The 19,898-nt window shown below is 47.4% G+C and overlaps 2 protein-coding genes across 3 annotated transcripts in view; one reads left to right on the top strand and one right to left on the bottom strand.

Moving 5' to 3' along the window:
• The window catches only part of LOC144594228 (uncharacterized), a 142,640-nt gene extending 124,907 nt beyond the window's left edge, over positions 1-17,733 (bottom strand). For both annotated transcript variants that reach the window (XM_078400455.1, XM_078400456.1), the window contains exons 1-2: positions 17,056-17,733; positions 16,689-16,792 (exon numbers count right to left, since the gene is read on the bottom strand). In XM_078400455.1, the coding sequence (XP_078256581.1) occupies positions 16,689-16,792; positions 17,056-17,438 (487 nt within the window). In that variant the 5' untranslated portion in view covers positions 17,439-17,733. The remainder of the gene's footprint in view (positions 1-16,688; positions 16,793-17,055) is intronic.
• Positions 16,912-19,898, top strand: part of tshz3b (teashirt zinc finger homeobox 3b) — a 99,353-nt gene continuing 96,366 nt past the window's right edge. Inside the window, exons 1-2 of the mRNA XM_078400454.1 lie at positions 16,912-17,920; positions 19,335-19,467. Of these exons, the coding sequence (XP_078256580.1) occupies positions 19,428-19,467 (40 nt within the window). The 5' untranslated portion in view covers positions 16,912-17,920; positions 19,335-19,427. The remainder of the gene's footprint in view (positions 17,921-19,334; positions 19,468-19,898) is intronic.

Genomic DNA, 19,898 nt, shown 5'->3' with positions numbered 1-19,898 from the left:
AATGGAATGTTGGCTTTGATACAAGAGGAGTTGAGTATAGGAGCAAAGAGGTCCTTCTGCAGTTGTACAGGGCCCTAGTGAGACCGCACCTGGAGTACTGTGTGCAGTTTTGGTCTCCAAATTATGAGGAAGGATATTCTTGCTATTGAGGGCGTGCAGCGTAGGTTTACTAGGTTAATTCCCGGAATGGCGAGACTGTCGTACGTTGAAAGACTGGAGCGACTAGGCTTGTATACATTGGAATTTAGAAGGATGAGAGGAGATCTTATCGAAACGTATAAGATTATTAAGGGTTGGCCACGTTAGAGGCAGGAAACATGTTCTCAATTTTGGGGGAGTCCAGAACAAGGGGCCATAGTTTAAGATTAAGGGGTAGGCCATTTAGAACTGAGATGAGGAAAAACATTTTCAGTCAGGAATTCTCTGCCTCAGAAGGCAGTGGAGGCCAATTCTCTGAATGCATTCAAGAGAGAGCTAGATAGAGCTCTTAAGGATAGTGGAGTCAGGGGGTAGGGGGAGAAGGCAGGAACGGGGTACTGATTGAGAATGATCAGCCATGATCACATTGAATGGCGGTGCTGGCTCGAAGGGCCGAATGGCCTCCTCCTGCACCTATTGTCTATTGTCTATTGTACTGTTCTATGCTCTATATTCTAGTAATGGTGGGTTCTACAAGGTATAACTTTGGTGGATGATGGAATCATATTTTACATTTGATTATGCTGGCTTGTTGAGTGAGTGACTCTAGTTGCCTGCCTCATAGCTGTGTACTTCCACACGCCCATATCATTCACTTTATGATCACTCTGCTTGCTCCACTCTTCCACCAGCATTGGATTGGGATGGTCCAAATTAAAGACTCTGATAAACCGTCTTTATTTGGCCCAATTTAATCTTTTCTAATTACGATATGGACAGGCCGGGCGTGATTTTACTGTACTCCAAAGACGTACGGGTATGTAGGTTAATTGGCTGGGTAAATGTAAAAATTGTCCCTAGTGGGTGTAGGATAGTGTTAATGTACGGGAATCGCTGGGCGGCACGGACTTGGAGGGCCGAAAAGGCCTGTTTCCGGCTGTATATATATGATGATGATGATGATGATGATGATGATTTTCAGACTTACGATGTATGTGGAGGTGGACGATCGGTAAAAGTGAAGATAGATTATTATGCACTGTTGTTTAACTGAAGTTTTCTTCTTGCACACACACAATCCTTGCCACAATCAGTGGCTCAACCCCCCCTCACACACAGATTGGAACTTTGTTGGTGAATTTAATGTGAGTTGAAGTGTGTAGGTTACCTTACTGAAGCAATGCCCTTACAGTGCACATTAGTTTAGTTTAGTTTAGAGATACAGCACGGACACAGGCCCTTCGGCCCACCGAGCCCACGCCGACCAGCGATCCCCTGCACATTAACACTATCCTGCACACACTAGGGACAATTTTAGATTAACACCAAGCCAATTAACCTACAAACCTGTACATCTTTGAAACCGAAGATCTCGGAGAAAACCTACGCGGGTCACGGGGAGAACGTGCAAACTCCGTATAGACAGAACCCGTGGTCAGTATCGAACCCGGGTCCCTGGCGCTGTGTGGCAGCAGCAGCTCTACCCGCTGCCTTCACATTCTTCAGGGCCATTTTCCTAATGTGTTACGGACCACATACCTAGGATTGCTCAGTGAAGGTAGGCTGACAAACAGCAGCAGTGTAAGTGTAAGTCCACACAGTGGAGTCTGCAGTGGCACTGGGACTAGGCCAAGGGCTAGGTGGAAGAGAACCTACCCTGAGAAAAGGGATCGGTAGTGTGAATAATCAACATTTGCCTGCCAGACAAAACATTAAATAAGTTTGTATGCATCAAGTGACTCTGCAAATAACCATTCAGTAATATCTTCCACTTCCTGAGTTTTCACATAACATGCCATCTTACAAAAATATGTATAACATATAATTGATGCTCCATTAAAAAAATTGTGCAATGCTATTTTGTGAAATGGTTTACAGATTCACAATGTGGTACTGAAACAGTTAGGCAGTCTATTAGTCATTTTATAGCGTTGCAAATATTTTGCTTTGAAGGCAGCATATTCCATTCCTCAGTTGAAAGGCTACCCATAAATTGCTGCAAGGCAGTTACACTGAACTGAGGAAGTGGCAGCAGACACCACAGTCTGGAGGCACCCACACTCACCACTCGACATGGTCCCGGGAATGAATGGGTTAACATATGATGAGCGTCTGACGGCACTGGGCCTGTAATCGCTGGAGTTTAAAAGGATGAGCCGGGGGGGCCTCATTGAAACTTATCAAATACAGTGCGAGGCTTGGGTAGGATGTTTCCACTAGTGGGGGAGTCTAGGACTAGAGGTCACAGCCTCAGAATTAAAGGAAGTTCCTTTAGGAAGGAGATGAGGAGGAATTTCTGTAGTCAGAGGGTGGTGAATCTGTGGAATTCATTGCCACAGACGGCTATGGAGGCCATCAATGGATATTTTAACGGCAGAGATAGATTTGTGACTGCTGTCAGGGGTTATGGGGAGAAGGCAGGAGAATGGGGTTAGGAGGGAGAGGTAGATAGATCATAAGGTCATAACTGAATTTGATGGGCCATGATTGAATGGCAGAGTGGAGTTGGTGGGCTGAATGGCCTAATTCTGCTCCTGTCACTTCTGACCTTGTGACGCTCTGCAGAAGATGCCAGGCTGTGAGGATGCTCAGGACTGAAGCTGGCCCTTGTGTTGTCTACAGGAAGCCCGGGTTGTATCTGTGCCAAGACAGCGGAACCCTTTCCACTCTCCTTGCAGCGATTTGTGGACACAGCCCAGACCGTCACACACACACCAACCTCCCTTCCATCGACTCCATCTACACCTCACGCTGCCTCGGCAAGGCCAGCAGCATCATCAAGGACAAGTCGCACCCAGGCCACTCCCTCTTCTCCCCTCTCCCATCGGGCAAGAGGTAAAGAAGTGTGAAAACGCACACCTCCAGATTCAGGGACAGTTTCTTCTCAGCTGTTATCAGGCAACTGAACCATCCTCTCACCAACTAGAGAGCAGTCCTGCACTACTATCTATCTCATTGGTGACCCTCGGACTATCCTTGATCGGACTTTGCTGGCTTTACCTTGCACTAAATGTTATTCCTTTATCATGTATCTGTACATTGCAAATGGCTCGATTGTAATCATGCGTTATCTTTCTGCTGAATGGTTAGCACGCAACAAAGGCTTTTCACTGTACCTCGGTACACGTGACAATAAACTAAACTGTAACTGCACAGGGCACTGCACTACAAGATAGACACATCTTCAAAATAACCCTCCCTATGCACTGCACCACAACCTTGTTCAGGAAGTGTACATGAACTTTGACGTAAACAAGCATAGGGATTGCATGGAATAGCCTGTACCTATTCAGTGTAACGGAGGCACTGTGGTAACAGTGTTAGAGCACAGAACATGGAACAGTGCGGAAAATGACACAAAGTAGGTAGGAAACAACTGCAGATGCAGATTTACACCGAAGATAGACACAAAGTGCTGGAGTAACTCAGCGGGTCAGGCAGCATCTGTGGAGAACATGGATAGGTGACATTTCACAGAGTGCTGGAATAACTCAGCGGGTCAGGCAGCATCTGTGGAGAACATGGATCCTTCTTCAGACATAAAACCAATCCAGCACAGGAACAGGCCCTTTGCCCCACAATGTCTGTGCTGAAACTGATGCCAAGTTAATCTGGTCTCCTCTGCCTGCACGTGATCCACATCCCTCCATTCCCTGTTGCCACCATGAGGACTACATCATGCAGTCAGTGCTCCTGTGCCCTGGCCAGACTGGTCATGTCCGTAGTGGACAATACCAGGAGTGGCCGGCACCAGGGACCACACTCACTCTGATCAGGTGAGGGGGGGAAAGATTTAATCAGTACCTGAGGGACAACTTTACCCACAGAGGGTATAGGGAACAAGCTACCAGATGAGGTCGTTGAGGCAGGTACTATAACCACATTTCAAAGACATTTGGGTGAAAGCTTTTCACTGTACCTCAGCACACGTGACAATAAACTAAACTGGCATGGCCATGACCAGAAAGGGTTAGAGGGATGTGGGCCAAACGCAGGCAGGTGGGACTAGTGTAGATGGGGCATGTTGGTCGTCATGAACAAGTTGGGCTGAAGGGCCTGTTTCCATGCTAGATCATTCTATAACCCTTAAAACTTAGAAGTAAATGGTGGAGAAGATAGTAGCAGACTTCAAGAGGAAAAACAGAATGATGGAATAATTGTGTAGGAAGGAACTGCACCTACTGGTTTAAACCGAAGATAGAAGACTAGACTGAAGAAGGGTCTCGGCCTGAAACGTCACCCATTCCTTCTCTCCAGAGATGCAGCCAGTCCCGCTGAGTTACTCCAGCTTTTTGTGTCTATCTTCAATGGAATAATTGGTCAGGTACATGGATAAGAAAGGTTTAGAGTGATGGACCAAATTGGGCCATTGGGACTGGTATAGTTGGGGATTTTGGTCAGTATGGATGCGTTGGGCTGAAGGGCCTGATCTGAGCAGTACAACTCTATGACTAGATGTGACCTCAGCACCCAGCTAGCCTCCTGTCGTAAACAGGCAGAGCTTAGGTGTTCAGCAGTGGGAAAGGTGAGCAGTGGATGGGTACATGGGAGCTATCACAGGAACATGGCTGAGAGATGGACAGGGCCAGCCACTCAATGTTATTGGGTCCCATACACACCCACCTCCCTCTGAGTGAAAATGCTGTCCCTCAGGTTCCTATCAAGTCTTCCCCCTCTCACCGTAAACCTCTGCCCTTTATTTCTTGATTCCCTTACTCTGGTTAAAAGACTCCGTGCATTCACCTTATCCATTGCGCTCATAGATTTACACGTCTCTATAAGAACAATATGGATTTGAAGAAGTGTGAAGAAGGGTAACAACTCGAAACATCACCCATTCCTTTCTGCCAGAGATGCCGCTGTCATGCTGAGTTACTTCAGCATCTTGTATCTATCTTTAGATTTTACACATCTCCATAAGATAAATACAGGTTTAATACATCTCTATACGATCAATATACATTTTACACATCTCTATAAGAGCAATATGGATTTTATACATTTCTATAAGATCAATATAGATTTTATACATCACTATAAGATCAATGTAGATTTTGTACATCTCCAGAAGATCAATATAGATGTTGTACGTTTCTATAAGAGTGGTAACGAAGGCATTTGGTACACTTGCCTCCATTGGGTATAAGAGTCAGGATGTCATAATACACCTTTATAGGACTCTGTGTTCATTAGAGATGTTGATCTTTAACCGTGAACAGCTGAATCCATTGTTAATAAAATGTTATCTTGATATATTTTTCGTTCCAGTTGCTCATTAGGATTTTGTGTTTAATTCTGCCAGGTATACTTGTTCTCTGTCGATTCCCTTTGCTAAACCCAATACAGTGCTAAGATAAACTCTGCATTATGTTTTACAGATTTACTGCAGAGCTGGACAATGCTGAGATGTAACAAAAAGATGAGATTCCATATATTTCATACGTGTTCGTCTTGCAAAGATATCACTGAAATTGGCATCCACTCATGCAGTGGATATATAATTGGAATTTACATTTATGCACTTGCGTTGATTCATTAAGACAATAATACTATGTTTGTCTTGATCAGTTATTCGAATGTAAAATGGAGTTTAAATGCCCACAGACAAAATGTGCAAAGTATTTTTTGCACAAATTAGCTCAGATGTTTGTGCTACACATCATTGTCGAGCAATATACATGATAAGGCCTCATCCAATACTCACTTTAGGTGATTTGACCCTATATAAATATTTACACAGAGCCCTATCACAATATTTTACAAACTGCTTCTGTATTCTAGGTTCACAGTACTGGGTCACGGGATAGTCAAAACTACTGAATCCTTGAGGCCAGCAGAGACGATAGTGAATCTGCACATTTTGACAGAAAAACAGCTCCTTGCTTCTCAGTAACTGTCTGAACAAACACATAAATCTTGCCAATTTTCATCAACGTTTATGAATACGTTCATTCTAACTTCCGATTTCAAACGTATAAACGAGCAATGGCCACAGAGCAAATGGGTAAAGTAAAGCCATGTAAACCCAGACGTGATCACCTGCATCCCTTGCTTACACCTAGTTCCTCCGAAGAAGCCACATAGCCTTGGACCAACACAACAATGCTCAGCACTTGTGTAGGAAGGAACTGCAGATGCTGGTTTACACCGAAGATAGGTACAAAATGCTGGAGTAACTCAGCGGGATGGGCAGCATCCCTGGAGGGAAGGAATGGGCGACGTTTCGGGTCGAGACGTCTGAAGAAAGGTCTCGACCCGCAAAGTCAACACTCTGCTGTCATGAAGGTCTAGAGGCGTGTTATAAAATGGCTGCTTCTACAGGTCACTCAAACATCTGCACTGGCTGTCGCTGTAGACATGGACACATTGAAGAAGGGTCTCGACCCGAAACGTCACCAATTCCTTGTCTCCAGAGATGCTGCCTGCCCCGCTGAGTTACTCCAGCAGTTTGTGTCTATCACCTGAACTATTCGTGGCTTTGCAGCCCCTCAACTTCTCCGGACCCTTGTGAAGGTGTTGCAAGAGGCCACACCAGCAGCGCATGAGGTCGTTTGCAACACACCTGCATGATGCTTCAAATGCCATTACCGTCCGGCAGATAAATGATTGCTGCCCAACGCTGGTAATGTCACCTACATGGAAATGCAAGGAGCACAACACAAAACAGAGACCAAACAGCAGCCAACATCGGGATGTGTAAGGACAATGTGCCATCCTGTCTGCGCGCTCTGAAACACTGTGTTCTTTCCCCGTGCCCCGAAGGCGATCAATTACACCACCTATGTATGAAACTGCTGGGCTTTTTCTCATTCGAAACAGTCATCACAACAATAATATTCTTTTCCCCTCTCATTTCTGAAACATTTAGCTCACATCAATCTCCGACAGAATGCAACACCAATGAATTACACAAAGTGCACATTTAACACCACATTTGTCCACGGTGGTTTACATGCATACATCATGGGCTCATTTGAATTGACACAAGGCAATAATTCTGATAATTGATTTCACACATCAGTTTGAACAATTGGTATTTAATGCTTACTGAAAAGAAATAATCAACTGAGGTGAGGCTTAGTGGGGGGGGGGGGGGAAACTCTTCCAACAAGGTCAAAGGTTTTCACCCAGAGTAACCCATAGAGAGAGCAACAACATATTGTAAAGTAGAGCAAACAGTCTCTGGACCTGGATGTGTGTCTCACTTCAAGTTAATAATGTCTATTTAATCACACAGCACACTGGTTGACTGAAAACTAAAATATCAAACTTGGTTAATGCAGTTACATGTGAAGAGGTGTACTCCGAGAGACAGCAGCAGCTTGTGCAGTGATTAAACATGTCTTTGTTCAGCCCGTTAGCAACATCCACCACTCTGTGACACAGGTACTGCAAATGAAAGAAAATACCTCCCTCTCACATGCCGGTGAATCACCTGCAACACAGCATCGCCCTTACCTCGCAAACACACGAAGAGTAAACAGATTCAGACCACATACTGGAAGAGCCACATGCATTTGTCGGGGAACAGAATCATTCTATTCCACCCTCTTAATTAGCTATCAGGTTTCTAAAAGGCAAACCAAAAAATCAATTTTAGCTAAACATATTTTTATGTCACTCATCCAAATATAGGAAATAATGAATATTCTCGTTATTTCTTATGTTTTGTTCTGAATGTCCACAGTAGCCCAGCTACTGCAGAATTCCCATACCATTGGCGACGTTCTTTGGAAAACTCATTGTTACATCAATCACAAAACAAGGACATCGATCAGCCCACCGAGCACATTTGGAACATAATTCATTAATTCAGCTTTTAATATTCATACAGCGGCAATATTGGATCCAAATGCATGAGAATAAAACTCTGTAATTGTTATTAACTGCAATAACATAACAGTACTTTTAATCCGATAACCTTTACAATGATGATTTGACTTTGGCAAAATGAGTTGGATTAATGAAGAATGATTATCGGTTTCCAAAGTGTTCAGACATTTCATAGCATACTGAGGAGTGAGTGCAATGATGTAACTCAGAATGCATTTATTACATTAAACCACTGGCCACAACCTAACTCAGCAGCGCAAACATAAATACGTTAGCTGGACTTGGATTGTGCATTGTCTGCATCTAGTAATGAATCGAATTTCTTCCACGATATTAATAACAAAGAAATATCCAGACTAAACTTGCATTTGTTTATTTGCAATGTTAATTTGCAGAGTTATTGAATATCTTATTCATTGTAATGTTATTTCTAGTTTGATAAATGTTTACCTAAGTTGATGTCATAAGGACTCTCTTCCAGGGTGAAAACTGAACATGTCAAACTCTATCTTTAACGGACATTTTCACATTCTCTGAAATACTTTGATGGGAAAGCAATTAAAAGTGTCATTTTTGTTTCATGGATGTTGTGGTGAATTCATATTTTTATATATAGTTTGAGACAATTACATTATTTCTAACAAAGTGTTATCATTGCTGTTTAATGGTGAGCATGACCTCACAAGAGATGTGCACGTCTGCCTGCCTTTCGCTGAAGGATGTACAACATTATGACCAGACTTTTGTGTCATTCTAGATATCTGATCTTCAACGCTAACCAGAGGACTGGAACTAGCTGAAGCCAAGTCATAAATGCCGGTGTTAAATGTCCAATCTCAGTCTGAAGAAGGGTCTCGACCCGAAACGTCACCCATTCCTTCTCTCCTGAGATGCTGCCTGACCTGCTGAGTTACTCCAGCATTTTGTGAATAAATAACTTCGATTTGTACCAGCATCTGCAATTATTTTCTTATATAATCTCTCCTTAAAGCTTACAATGTGCAGGCCTTTGTGATCTTACATGTTGGAGTAAGATTTTTTCTGTTTGTGACAATTCGTTTTACTTTGGAAATAACTGCTGTGTGACAGAGCTTTGTGCGACTATAAGGACAGGTTTGTAAGAAATAAGGATGTGAAAATGTTACCACTCTTACTGTTGATAATTTCTTACTGGAATGTGGAAACAGTGTCATCTCACCTTCATCTGTCCCGCTGTGTAAATTAACAGGACTGAATTATCAAGAATTAAGGGATTATATTTAACGTGTGCATGTCACAGTACAGTGGTTCCAGAATATCTCCAAGGCAGGTAGATAGATAGATATTGATGCTGGAGGAACACAAATGATGCTGCCTCTTCCTCTTCAGTATTACAAACTTGATCCAGATCTTGCTCACCTGTCCTAATGCCAATTTTTTTGGTCTGAGTGCTTTTTTTTTTAGCAAAGCATCAAAAGACAATGCACGTGCAACCCTCAAAGACACTGTTGTAGCTGGTTCCCATTTATTCCGGCCTTAAATCCAGCACCGATTTTGCACAAATAATGACAGGTTGAATAACAGGTTCCACACACCCCTTACAACCTCAGTCCTTTCTGACTAATATTGGTTTGCTGTGATACCACCATGAATTCAGGTCATCGCTAATAATGCTTCTTTACTCCTTAAAATCGCAGATAAATGATATGTTAACTTGAAATAATAATTTCCTTTTGTGCTTAAATGAAGCATCTAACGCACTCCACGAGTGAGCACCAGGTGTAAGTATGGGTTGTAAGTTGATCACTCAGCAGCAGGTGCGTGCAGTGCCACCAAGGTTAACCGCTGCCAGTTCACACAACTCGCACAAGAAATGTTTTTATCGCAAACATTGACAAGAATCAATATGGTGAATCGTTCTGGCCCTCGGCTCCGATCAGCTGTTACTTTGCTTTGACCAGCAGAACCGCCATCGGGCTTTTATCGCTAGGTTTTAGCTTCTTCCCTACAGCCATCAGGCTATTAAACACTACAACCTCCAATAAGCTCTGAACTACATCGACTATTATTGTTATCATTGCACCATTATTGTTTGTTTTATATGTGTACGTATGTGTGCGTATATATATATATTATATATATATGTGTGTGTGTGTGTGTGTGTGTGTGTGTACGTATGTGTGCGTAAATATATATATAATATATATGTGTGTGTTTGTGTGTGTACGTATGTGTGCGTACATATATAAGAAAATAACTGCAGATGCTGGTACAAATCGAAGGTATTTATTCACAAAATGCTGGAGTAACTCAGCAGGTCAGGCAGCATCTCAGGAGAGAAGGGATGGGCGATATATATAGATATGTGTGTGTGTATGTGTGCGTATCTCGAATTTGATAGAACTACGTACGTATGTATCTATCGTACGATATATCCATCGTGAACATATCGTACGTATGTGTGCGTATAAATAGATAAATACGATAGAACTTTATTTATCCCAGGAGGGAAATTGATCATACACATACATACTCACAAAAAGGAATGCCTTCTCTCCTGAGATGCTGCCTGACCTGCTGGGTTACTCCAACATTTTGTGAATAAATACCTTCGATTTGTACCAGCGTCTGCAGTTATTTTCTTATACTATATATATATATATATATATATATGTATATATATGTATATATATATATGTGTGTGTGTGTGTGAGAGTGATGTATATATATTTTCTTATACTATATATATATATATATATGTATATATATATATATGTGTGTGTGTGTGTGTGTGTTGTATATACGTGCACACACTGAAACTCTCTCGTTTATTATATGGTTTCCAGTGTACAATGTTCACATATTGTGTTGTGCTGCTGCAGGTAAGAATGTCATTGTTGTGCCTGGGACACACGACAGTAAAACACTCTTGAATCTTGTCAGTCTCTGCAGTCCATTGCAGAAGGCTCTAAGTTCGCTCGGGTGCCGTGGTTGCTCGCCTATCCTTTTAGAGATGAAGTGGGTGCAAAGGTTTGCAACAAAAGTGAAGCATTTACCAGTGCTGGGGAATCGGAACGATGATGAAAGCGCGTCGGTGTGAACCGTAAATTAATGGGAAGCGTCGGATATGTTTTTAAAAAAACCCTATATTTAGTCAGCTATTGGTCTTTGGACGACTCCGGATGTTTGCAACAATAATCCTTGCCCATAAACTGAAAAACAGTTTTCCCCCAAATGCTGCCTGACCTGCTGGGGTTACTTGAACTGAGTTAACGCCGTCAGACCGGCGGCTGGGGTGAACTTTCGCGGACAGCTAACTAACTAATTCACCCCAAAGCTTTCAAACAAGAGGCGGAGAGGAAATAAAATGTCCTTTTAAAATTTCACTGTGAATTAACTTCCCATTTTTCACGCAGACCAGTGTTTATTTTTGGCGCTTCAAGTGTGACTAAATACAGAAGGATGCATGTCTATGACAGCGCGGGAGAGCAGTGCAGACACTGAAGCAAGGAAGGGTGCAGGGTGTAGGTGCTCAATACCTGCACAAGCGTGGCTCGCCCGCCGTTTCACCAACACCTCAACGTGTCTCGCCTGGCAAAGCTGCCCGCCTTAACATGGGACTGCAAGCTGGCTTTTTATACCAGCAGAAAGTGCGTTGAATCTCTGCAAACTGGCCCTGGCCTGTTGTTTAGAGAGCCGAGCAATCTGTCCGTAGAAGATGCGGGGTCGGCTACTTCATGGATCCATGCAACACACTTGGACTGTGGCGACAGATACTCAGCTCACACATCTTCCCTCAGTTCCCTGTCGCCCTCCTTACACTGTGTGTGGCTGTGTGCAGTGAAAACGGGCTGAATGTATTATATACATCTATCTATATACATCTATCTATCTGTATATATATATATATATATATAAAAATCTATATATATATACTGTGTTATATATATATATCTATATATATTTGTATAGATGTGTGTGTGTATATATAGATATATATGATAGATGTATATATTATATTCAACCCGTTTACACATGTGGTATATATACACACATATATATATATATACACACATATTCTCCACCGAGTCCACTAATAGTACAATGCTTTTGTATTTTAAAAAATATATATATATATATATATAATATATATATTTGTTATATATATCATTCTATACATCTATATATGTGTGTTATATATATATATATTAAAAAAAATATTTATTATATATATATCATTCTATACATCTATATATGTGTTATATATATATATGTAAAATAAATACATATATTTATTATATATATCATTCTATACATCTATATATATATATATATATAGATGTATAGAATGATATATATAATAAATATATGTATATATTTTAAAATACAAAAGCATTGTACTATTAGTGGACTCGGTGGAGAATGAGATGGTTTAAAGCAGCGTTAGAGGCGAGGTTATGGCCGGGGAACGTTCATAGATATATATGATATGATATGATATGATATGCGCCGCTGTAGCGCCGGCGTAAGTGCGGGGCTATTCCTCGTGTCTGAGGGCGTTTGGGCCAAAAACTCAGGGGGGCAGGACAAGGCAACGATTAGAATAAAGAAGCGCCGAAATCAGAAACCCAGCCCCTTTGCTCCAGAGGTTAAACCGAGACAGAGGCGGCGGGGAAATGCTCCTTGGTCAAAGATGGTCTGAAATTCCCCCCTCTCACTCTCTCTCTCTCTACCGCGCCGACGCATCGATTGCTAATTCCATCACTCTGCCCACGACGTAAAACTTTGTTTTAAAAACAGAGAGAGAGAGAGAAAGAGAGAGAGAGAGAGAGAGAGAGAGCTGGCCCGCCCCGCCCCGCGAGTCAGTAGTTGTACTCGCCTGGTTTTGGTTTTGGTTTTGATTGTGTGGAGACTGGCCCCATGACAGCCCCGGACATTACAGAGGGGGAGTTAGTCTAATGTGTTCACTCACACCAGCAATCCCACATTCCTCCAACGCCGGGCAGACTTTCAAACTATACCCGGGCAAAAACAAAACAAAACAAAACAAAAAAACAAAAACCGCGGCTTCAACTAAAATGGGACCCGCGACAACCTGCGCCAAACAGTCTCCGCCTCGCTGGTTGTCTGGCCTCCCCCGGACCGGCGCGGATCGGTCTGGACGTTATCGGGGGGTCCCCCTTTAGCCCGGCCCCCCCCCCCCCCCCCCCCCCACTAGTGAGCTGCGGATTAGCGGGGAGACAGGGTCGTGATCTGATCATGCATTTACCGGATGCAATATAAACCTAGGCAGCGAGCGCGGAGAGCAACGAACGCCAGACTTGGTGGAAGGAGGAAACGTGGCACACTCGCACACACACACACACACACACACGGAACCAGCCGCAAATGAGCTTGTCAGGAATGTCACATCAGCGGAGAGCCGGCCAGCCAGCCAGCCAGCCAGCCAGCGACTTGCAGCAAACTCTAAACTCTGTCCAAACGCACACACTCGCCCCAAAGCGGCTTCGCGGCGAATATCAGCCGCTTAGATTTATTGTGAGGAGTCGAGAAACTGCACAGAACCCGCCCAACTGATTATAATCGCCAGTGGAAGGATATTAAACACACAACTATCAGTCATCCGAGTAGTGGCAGCGCCAACAACTCCACTCCGCGCCGCCTTCTCCCTCCCTCTCCCTCTCCCCCTCATCTCTCTCCCCCCTCATCTCTCTCCCCCCTGTCCCTTTCTCCCTCTCCCTCCCCCTCTCTCCATCCCCCTTTCTCCATCCCTCTCTCCCTCTCTCCATCCCTCTCTCCTTCCCCCTCTCTCCCTTTCTCCATCCCTCTCTCCCTCTCTCCATCCCTCTCTCCTTCCCCCTCTCTCCCTTTCTCCATCCCTCCCTCCCTCTCTCCATCCCTCTCTCCTTCCCCCTCTCTCCCTTTCTCCATCCCTCTCTCCCTCCCCCTCCCCCTCTCTCTTTCCCTCTCTCCCCCTCTCTCTCCCTCTCCCTCCATTTCTCCATCCCTCTCCCCCTCTCTCCATCCCCCTTTCTCCATCCCTCTCTCCCTGCCTCCATCCCTCTCTCCTTCCCCCTCTCTCCCTTTCTCCATCCCTCTCTCCCTCCCCCTCCCCTCTCTCTCTTTCCCTCTCTCCCCCTCTCCCTCCCTCTCTCCCTCTCCCTCCCTTTCTCCATCCCTCTCCCCCTCTCTCCATCCCTCTCTCCCTCCATCCCTCCCTCCTGCCCCGGGACTCTCGGCTTGTCCTCCACTTTGTACGTTGGTCCAGCGCCGGCCGCTATTTATTCCACTAGATTAGAAACATCAGAACACAAATCCTCGCCGCAGCCCGAACAAGAAAGCAGAATCAATTTCGCGCGCCGGGACACCAAAGAAATAATGTAAAAGTTCATTTTAATATCCCACACAGTGAAATCAATATTTAGTGCTGAATATAACAGTACATTTCAGCACACATTTCAGGCGAGGCAGGCTATATTATTACCAAAAAAGGAAAATGAAAATACTGGGACGCTATTTATCGAATTCGGGCATGTAATCCATATCGATTACTCTGCGTTGGGCCAATTGTTAATCCGTAAACATCAAAAATGCTCCAGTAAATAGGCGATTAAACACGGCGCTGTAAACGGTGGCGGTGCACAGGTTTGGAGTTTGATGGTTCAGACGCGTGTCGCAGGCCGGTGAAAATCAACGAAGTCACGGCTATCAGAACAACTAGGTGGTTCAGGTGACAACGACGACAGCACAGGCACGAGTTTGACCAACTTTGCGGGGAAATAAAAATGTCGCGAAGTTTTTGTAAGGTAGCCCGCGGTCGGAGTTTGCAAAGTGAACAGTTGCAGAAATGTAGAATATTCAACCGCACCACACACGCGTTTGGTGATTTTACAGATCGGCCATCAGTAGGGAGTTGATAAAAAAATATGTAGGAAGCAACTGCAGATGCTGGACACAAAGTGCCGGAGTAACTCAGGGCAGCATCTCTGGAGAGAAGGAATGGGTGACGTTTGGGGTCGAGACCCTTCTTCAGACGGTATTGGGTAGATATATCGTTACTGGTGTGTTTGGGTGATGTTTCCTCGGTTTGAGCAGATACATTCCACACTCACGTTACTAGGAGATCCTAGGTGTGGTGACTGAGGCTGAATATTGGCAGTAGATTGTTGCAATCTGCACCACTCGCCTTTGGAAACGAGACAAGAGGGGGGCAAAATAAATAGATCATAAAATATAGTTAGCGCCGAACCTCTGATTTTAATTTGTATCCGTGTTGGATTTGGGAGCTGGTTTAAATAGAATTTGATACCGGGGCAGAATTACTGCGGTTGAAAATGATTTAACTTCACCGAGTAACAAGGTCAGAAACTCGACAACTTTCAATAAACTACATTTACACTGTCAGGTTGATGCGAAGAGAAGACAAGTGTAAAACTGGACAAACCCGCGCCCGTGCGGGCCCCAGCGATACGTACAAACAAACACTACACACTCCCGCTACTCTCTACAAACGCCGCTCATCTGCTGGCTGCGTTCTCCAATATCGAGTTTATAAATGAAGACCCGGGCGTGGGAGAGGCACTGGGCCACTGGGCCGGTGGGAGAGGCACTGGGCCGGTGGGAGAGGCACTGGGCCGGTGGGAGAGGCACTGGGCCGGTGGGAGAGGCACTGGGCCGATGGGACACAGAGTTACGTTGTGTTGTTTGGGACGGTGCTTGGGAGGGAATGTTCCCGCGCGGGTGCGGGCGGAGGGCTGGTGTGGAGGGGCTGTGTTCTGGTTGATTACTGCGCAAACACCTCATAAGTGCTTATCTCGCGCAGGTGTGTGTGTGGGGAGTGTGTGTGTGTAGTATGTGTGTGTGTATGTAGTATGTGTGTGTGTATGTAGTGTGTGTGTATGTAGTGAGTGAGTGTGGTGTGTGTTAGCGTATGAGTGAGTGTAACGTGCGGTGTGTGTGAGTGTGAGAGAGTGTGTGAATAGTGAGTGAGTGTGTGTATGGGTGAATGTGTGAGTGTGTTGTGTCTAACGCCCAAATTGCGCTCATGTGCTGCGAGTGTGTGTTGTTGTGTAATACGAGTGTGTGTTGTTGTGTAATACGAGTGTGTGTTGTCTGACGCCCACACACCGCGCTGATGTGCTGCGAGTGAGTGTGTATGGGTGTGAGTGTGTATGGGTGTGTGAGTGTGTGTGTATGGGTGTGTGTGAGTGTATGGGTGTGTGTGTATGGGTGTGTGTGTATGGGTGTGTGTGTATGGGTGTGTGTGAGTGTATGGGTGTGTGTGTATGGGTGTGTGTGTATGGGTGTGAGTGTGTGTGAGTGTATGGGTGTGTGTGAGTGTGTGTGTATGGGTGTGTGTGAGTGTATGGGTGTGTGTGAGTGTGTGTGTATGGGTGTTTGGGTGTGTGTGTATGGGTGTGTGTGTATGGGTGTGAGTGTGTGGGTGTGTGTGAGTGTATGGGTGTGAGTGTATGGGTGTGTGTGAGTGTGTGGGTGTGTGTGTGTGTGTGAGTGTATGTGTATGGGTGTGAGTGTGTATGGGTGTGTATGGGTGTGAGTGTGTGTGTGTGAGTTGTGTCTGACGCCCACACACGTCGCTGATGTGCTGCGAGTGTGTGTACACGCCGTGACACTGATGGATGGGCCAATGGTGAGACGGACAGATGTTAGGGCGGTTCTAACGGAATGTGCGCGTCTACATTGGGCTAAAACCATCTCGATTCAGTAAAGTCACTTACTCCGCCCGAAAGGCGAGGACGCAGGTCGCCTCTTTACCGCTCGCACCGCACCCTGGCCCGGCTTGGCCCGTCTCGTCTCGTCTCGTCTCGTCTCGTCCCCGGGGCTGGAGGAAGAGAGGGAGGGAGATAGAGAGAGAGGGAGGGAGATAGAGAGAGAGGGAGGGAGATAGAGAGATAGATAGATAGATAGAGGGAGGGAGGGAGGGAGATAGAGAGAGGGAGGGAGAGATAGAGAGAGGGAGGGAGGGAGGGAGATAGAGAGAGGGAGATAGAGAGGGAGGGAGATAGAGAGGGAGGGAACCCACGACTGGGTGAAGAAGCTGGAGCTGCCCGCACTTGGCAGGAGGAGCGGAATCTGACAACTCACCACTTTCCTCTCTCTGTGTCTCTGTGTCTCTCCCGCTCGGCGAACAGATCGTCACTTCCAGGAGCGTCCAGACAGGGTCCAGCCCGGTGGCCAGCGGTTGTTGCTGGGGGAGGGCAGCGTGGAGCGGGCACCACTGGGACAGTGCGGGGCACCACTGGGACAGTGCTGGGGCACCACTGGGACAGTGCTGGGGTACCACTGGGACAGTGCTGGGGCACCACTGGGACAGTGCGGGGCACCACTGGGACAGTGCGGGGCACCACTGGGACAGTGCGGGGCACCACTGGGACAGTGCGGGGCACCACTGGGACAGTGCGGGGCACAGTGCCAGAGAGCCGGGAGCCGCGGGATGAGCTTGGCACAGCACAGCACGGCGCGCACATGAAGTTGTGACGCAGGATATTGAAACCTGCCCAGTTTTCAGACACTTGGAATATTTCCAGCGCTCCCGAGGATGGAGGAGACGCGCCGCCAGTGATCCAGTGATCCAGTGAATCCAGCCGCCGCCGCCGCCGCCGCCGAGTAACAGCAGCAGGACCGCCCGCACCACCAGCACCAACCAGCACCAGCAGCAGTAGCTCCTTCACTCACTGCCCGGGGCCCGGGAGCCGCTGCCCCGCTGCCGGACGCTGGACTCTGGGCTCTGGGCTGGGTCGGCCCATGTTAGCCCGGCCCCCTCCTCTCGCCGCCGGCAGCCGCCACACGCCCACCCACCCCGCCTCTACATGGAGTCGCTGCCCCCGCACCGGACCAGCTGCCCGCGGCCCGTCTGAGCTCCGGCACCGAGACCCGCACATGAGACTGAGCCCGGGGACGGACCGGACCCATCACTGCCCGCCCGCCACACGGACACTGAGCGGCCGCTGTGAGTATATGGTCCCGCACACACTGCCTGCACTCACACAGCACCCCACACCCCACACACTGCACCCACACCCCACCCACACTGCACCCCGCACCCACACAGCACCCCACACAGCACCCACACCCCACCCACACTGCACCCCGCACCCACACTGCACCCCACACCCACACACAGTACACACACTGCACCCCGCACCCCACACACAGTACACACACTGCACCCCGCACCCACACAGCACCCCGCACCCACACAGCACCCACAGCCCGCACCGGGGGGACAGACAGTGAATGGGAGAGATGGAGGGAGAGAGGCAGGGAGGGGAGAGAGTGAGAGAAGGGGGAAAGAAAGCGGGGAGGCGGTAGAGACAGAGTGAGAGAGGGGGAGAGACAGAGGGGAGGGGGAGGGACAGGGGGGGAGAGTGAGTGAAAGTGTGAGGGGGAGAGAGTGTGAGGGGGTGGAGGTGTGTTGAGGTCACTCACCCTGTGATTCATCGTCACCCTCATGGCCAGGAAGTGTGTGTGTGTTGTGGGGGGTCGCGGGCAGGGGGTGGGGAGGAGTTGGAGGGGAGGGAGGGGGGAGGAGAGGAGAGGAGAGGGGGCGGCGGGTTGGGGGGAGTTTGCGTCTTGTTTCGCTGTTTGTGGAAGTTGACAGTTAAAGAATGTGGAGTTTGGCTGATGCGAGGCTGGCGTTTGGTTTTGAGTTTGTCTGTTGTAGCGCGGGGTGTGTGTGTGAGGGTGTGAGGGTGTGTGTGTGAGGGTGTGTGTGTTAGAGTGTATGTGTCTGAAGTGTGTGTGTGTATGCGAGTGTGTGTGGGAGTGTATGTGTGAGTGTGAGAACGTATGAGTGTGAGTGTGAATGTGTGTGTGTGTGTGTGAGTGTGTGAGACCGCGTGAGTGTGTGTGTATCTGAAGTGTGTGTGTGTGTGTATGTGAGAGTGTAGGTGTGCGTGAGAACGTATGAGTGTGAATGTGTATGTGAGTGTGCCGGTGTGTGTGTGAGTGAGTGTGTGTGTGTGTCTGAAGTGTGTGTGAGTGTGTGTGTGTGAGTGAGTGTGTGTGTGTGTGAGTGTGCCGGTGTGTGTGTGTGTGAGTGAGTGTGTGTGTATCTGTGAGTGTGCCTGTGTGTGTGTCTGAAGTGTGTGTGAGTGTGTGTGAGTGAGTGTGTGTGTGTGTGTGAGAGTGTGTGTGTATCTGTGAGTGTGCCTGTGTGTGTGTCTGAAGTGTGTGTGAGTGTGTGTGAGTGAGTGTGTGTGTGTGTGTGAGTGAGTGTGTGTGTGTGTATCTAAGTGTGCCTGAGTGTGTGTGTGTCTGAAGTGTGTGTGTGTATCTGTGTGTGAGTGTGTCTGCCCTCTGCCCCTCTCCCTCACCACCCTCTCTCTGTATCTCTCTCTCTCTCTCTCTCTCTCCGCCCGCAGCCCCGCCGCCGCCGTGTGTATGAGAAGGCCGCCGGGCCACACCGCGCCGCCGCCCCGGGAGGAGAGGGGCTGATCTCGGGCTGAGCGGGCAGCATGCCTCGGAGGAAGCAGGAGGTGCCCCGGCGCTCGGCAGGTAACGGCCCGGGGGGGGTGGGGGGTGTGGGGGGTGTGGGGGGACAGGTCACTCTTGGGGTCTGTCAGGAGGGGAGGACCTCGACGACCCCTCCCAGTCTTTGCTCAACTTGTTCCCACCCACCCCCCCCCCCCCCCCCAGAACAGGGGAGAGGGCAGGAGAGGGGAGGGGGGTCAGCGACAGCAGCAGTGGCTGCCACTCGGCCGCGTCTGCGCTGCTCCTGTTAGTCTGCGGGTCAGTCTGGGTCTGGCGATCAGTCTGGGTCTGTGGTTTGTCTAGTCATGGCCAGTCTGTGGCCTGTCTGAGCTCAGTCTAGGTCTGGGGATTAGTCTGACTGTGGTCAGTCTGGGTCTGTGGCCAGTCTGGGTCTGTGGCCAGTCTGGGTCTGTGGCCCAGTCTGGGTCTGTGGATCAGTCTGGGTCTGGGGATCA

Source organism: Rhinoraja longicauda, chromosome 6 (genome assembly GCF_053455715.1).
Source record: "Rhinoraja longicauda isolate Sanriku21f chromosome 6, sRhiLon1.1, whole genome shotgun sequence".
In the NCBI taxonomy this organism is placed as follows: Eukaryota; Metazoa; Chordata; class Chondrichthyes; order Rajiformes; family Arhynchobatidae; genus Rhinoraja; species Rhinoraja longicauda.
Note: the sequence above shows the minus strand (reverse complement) of the source record. Positions and strands in the feature narration are given on the sequence as shown.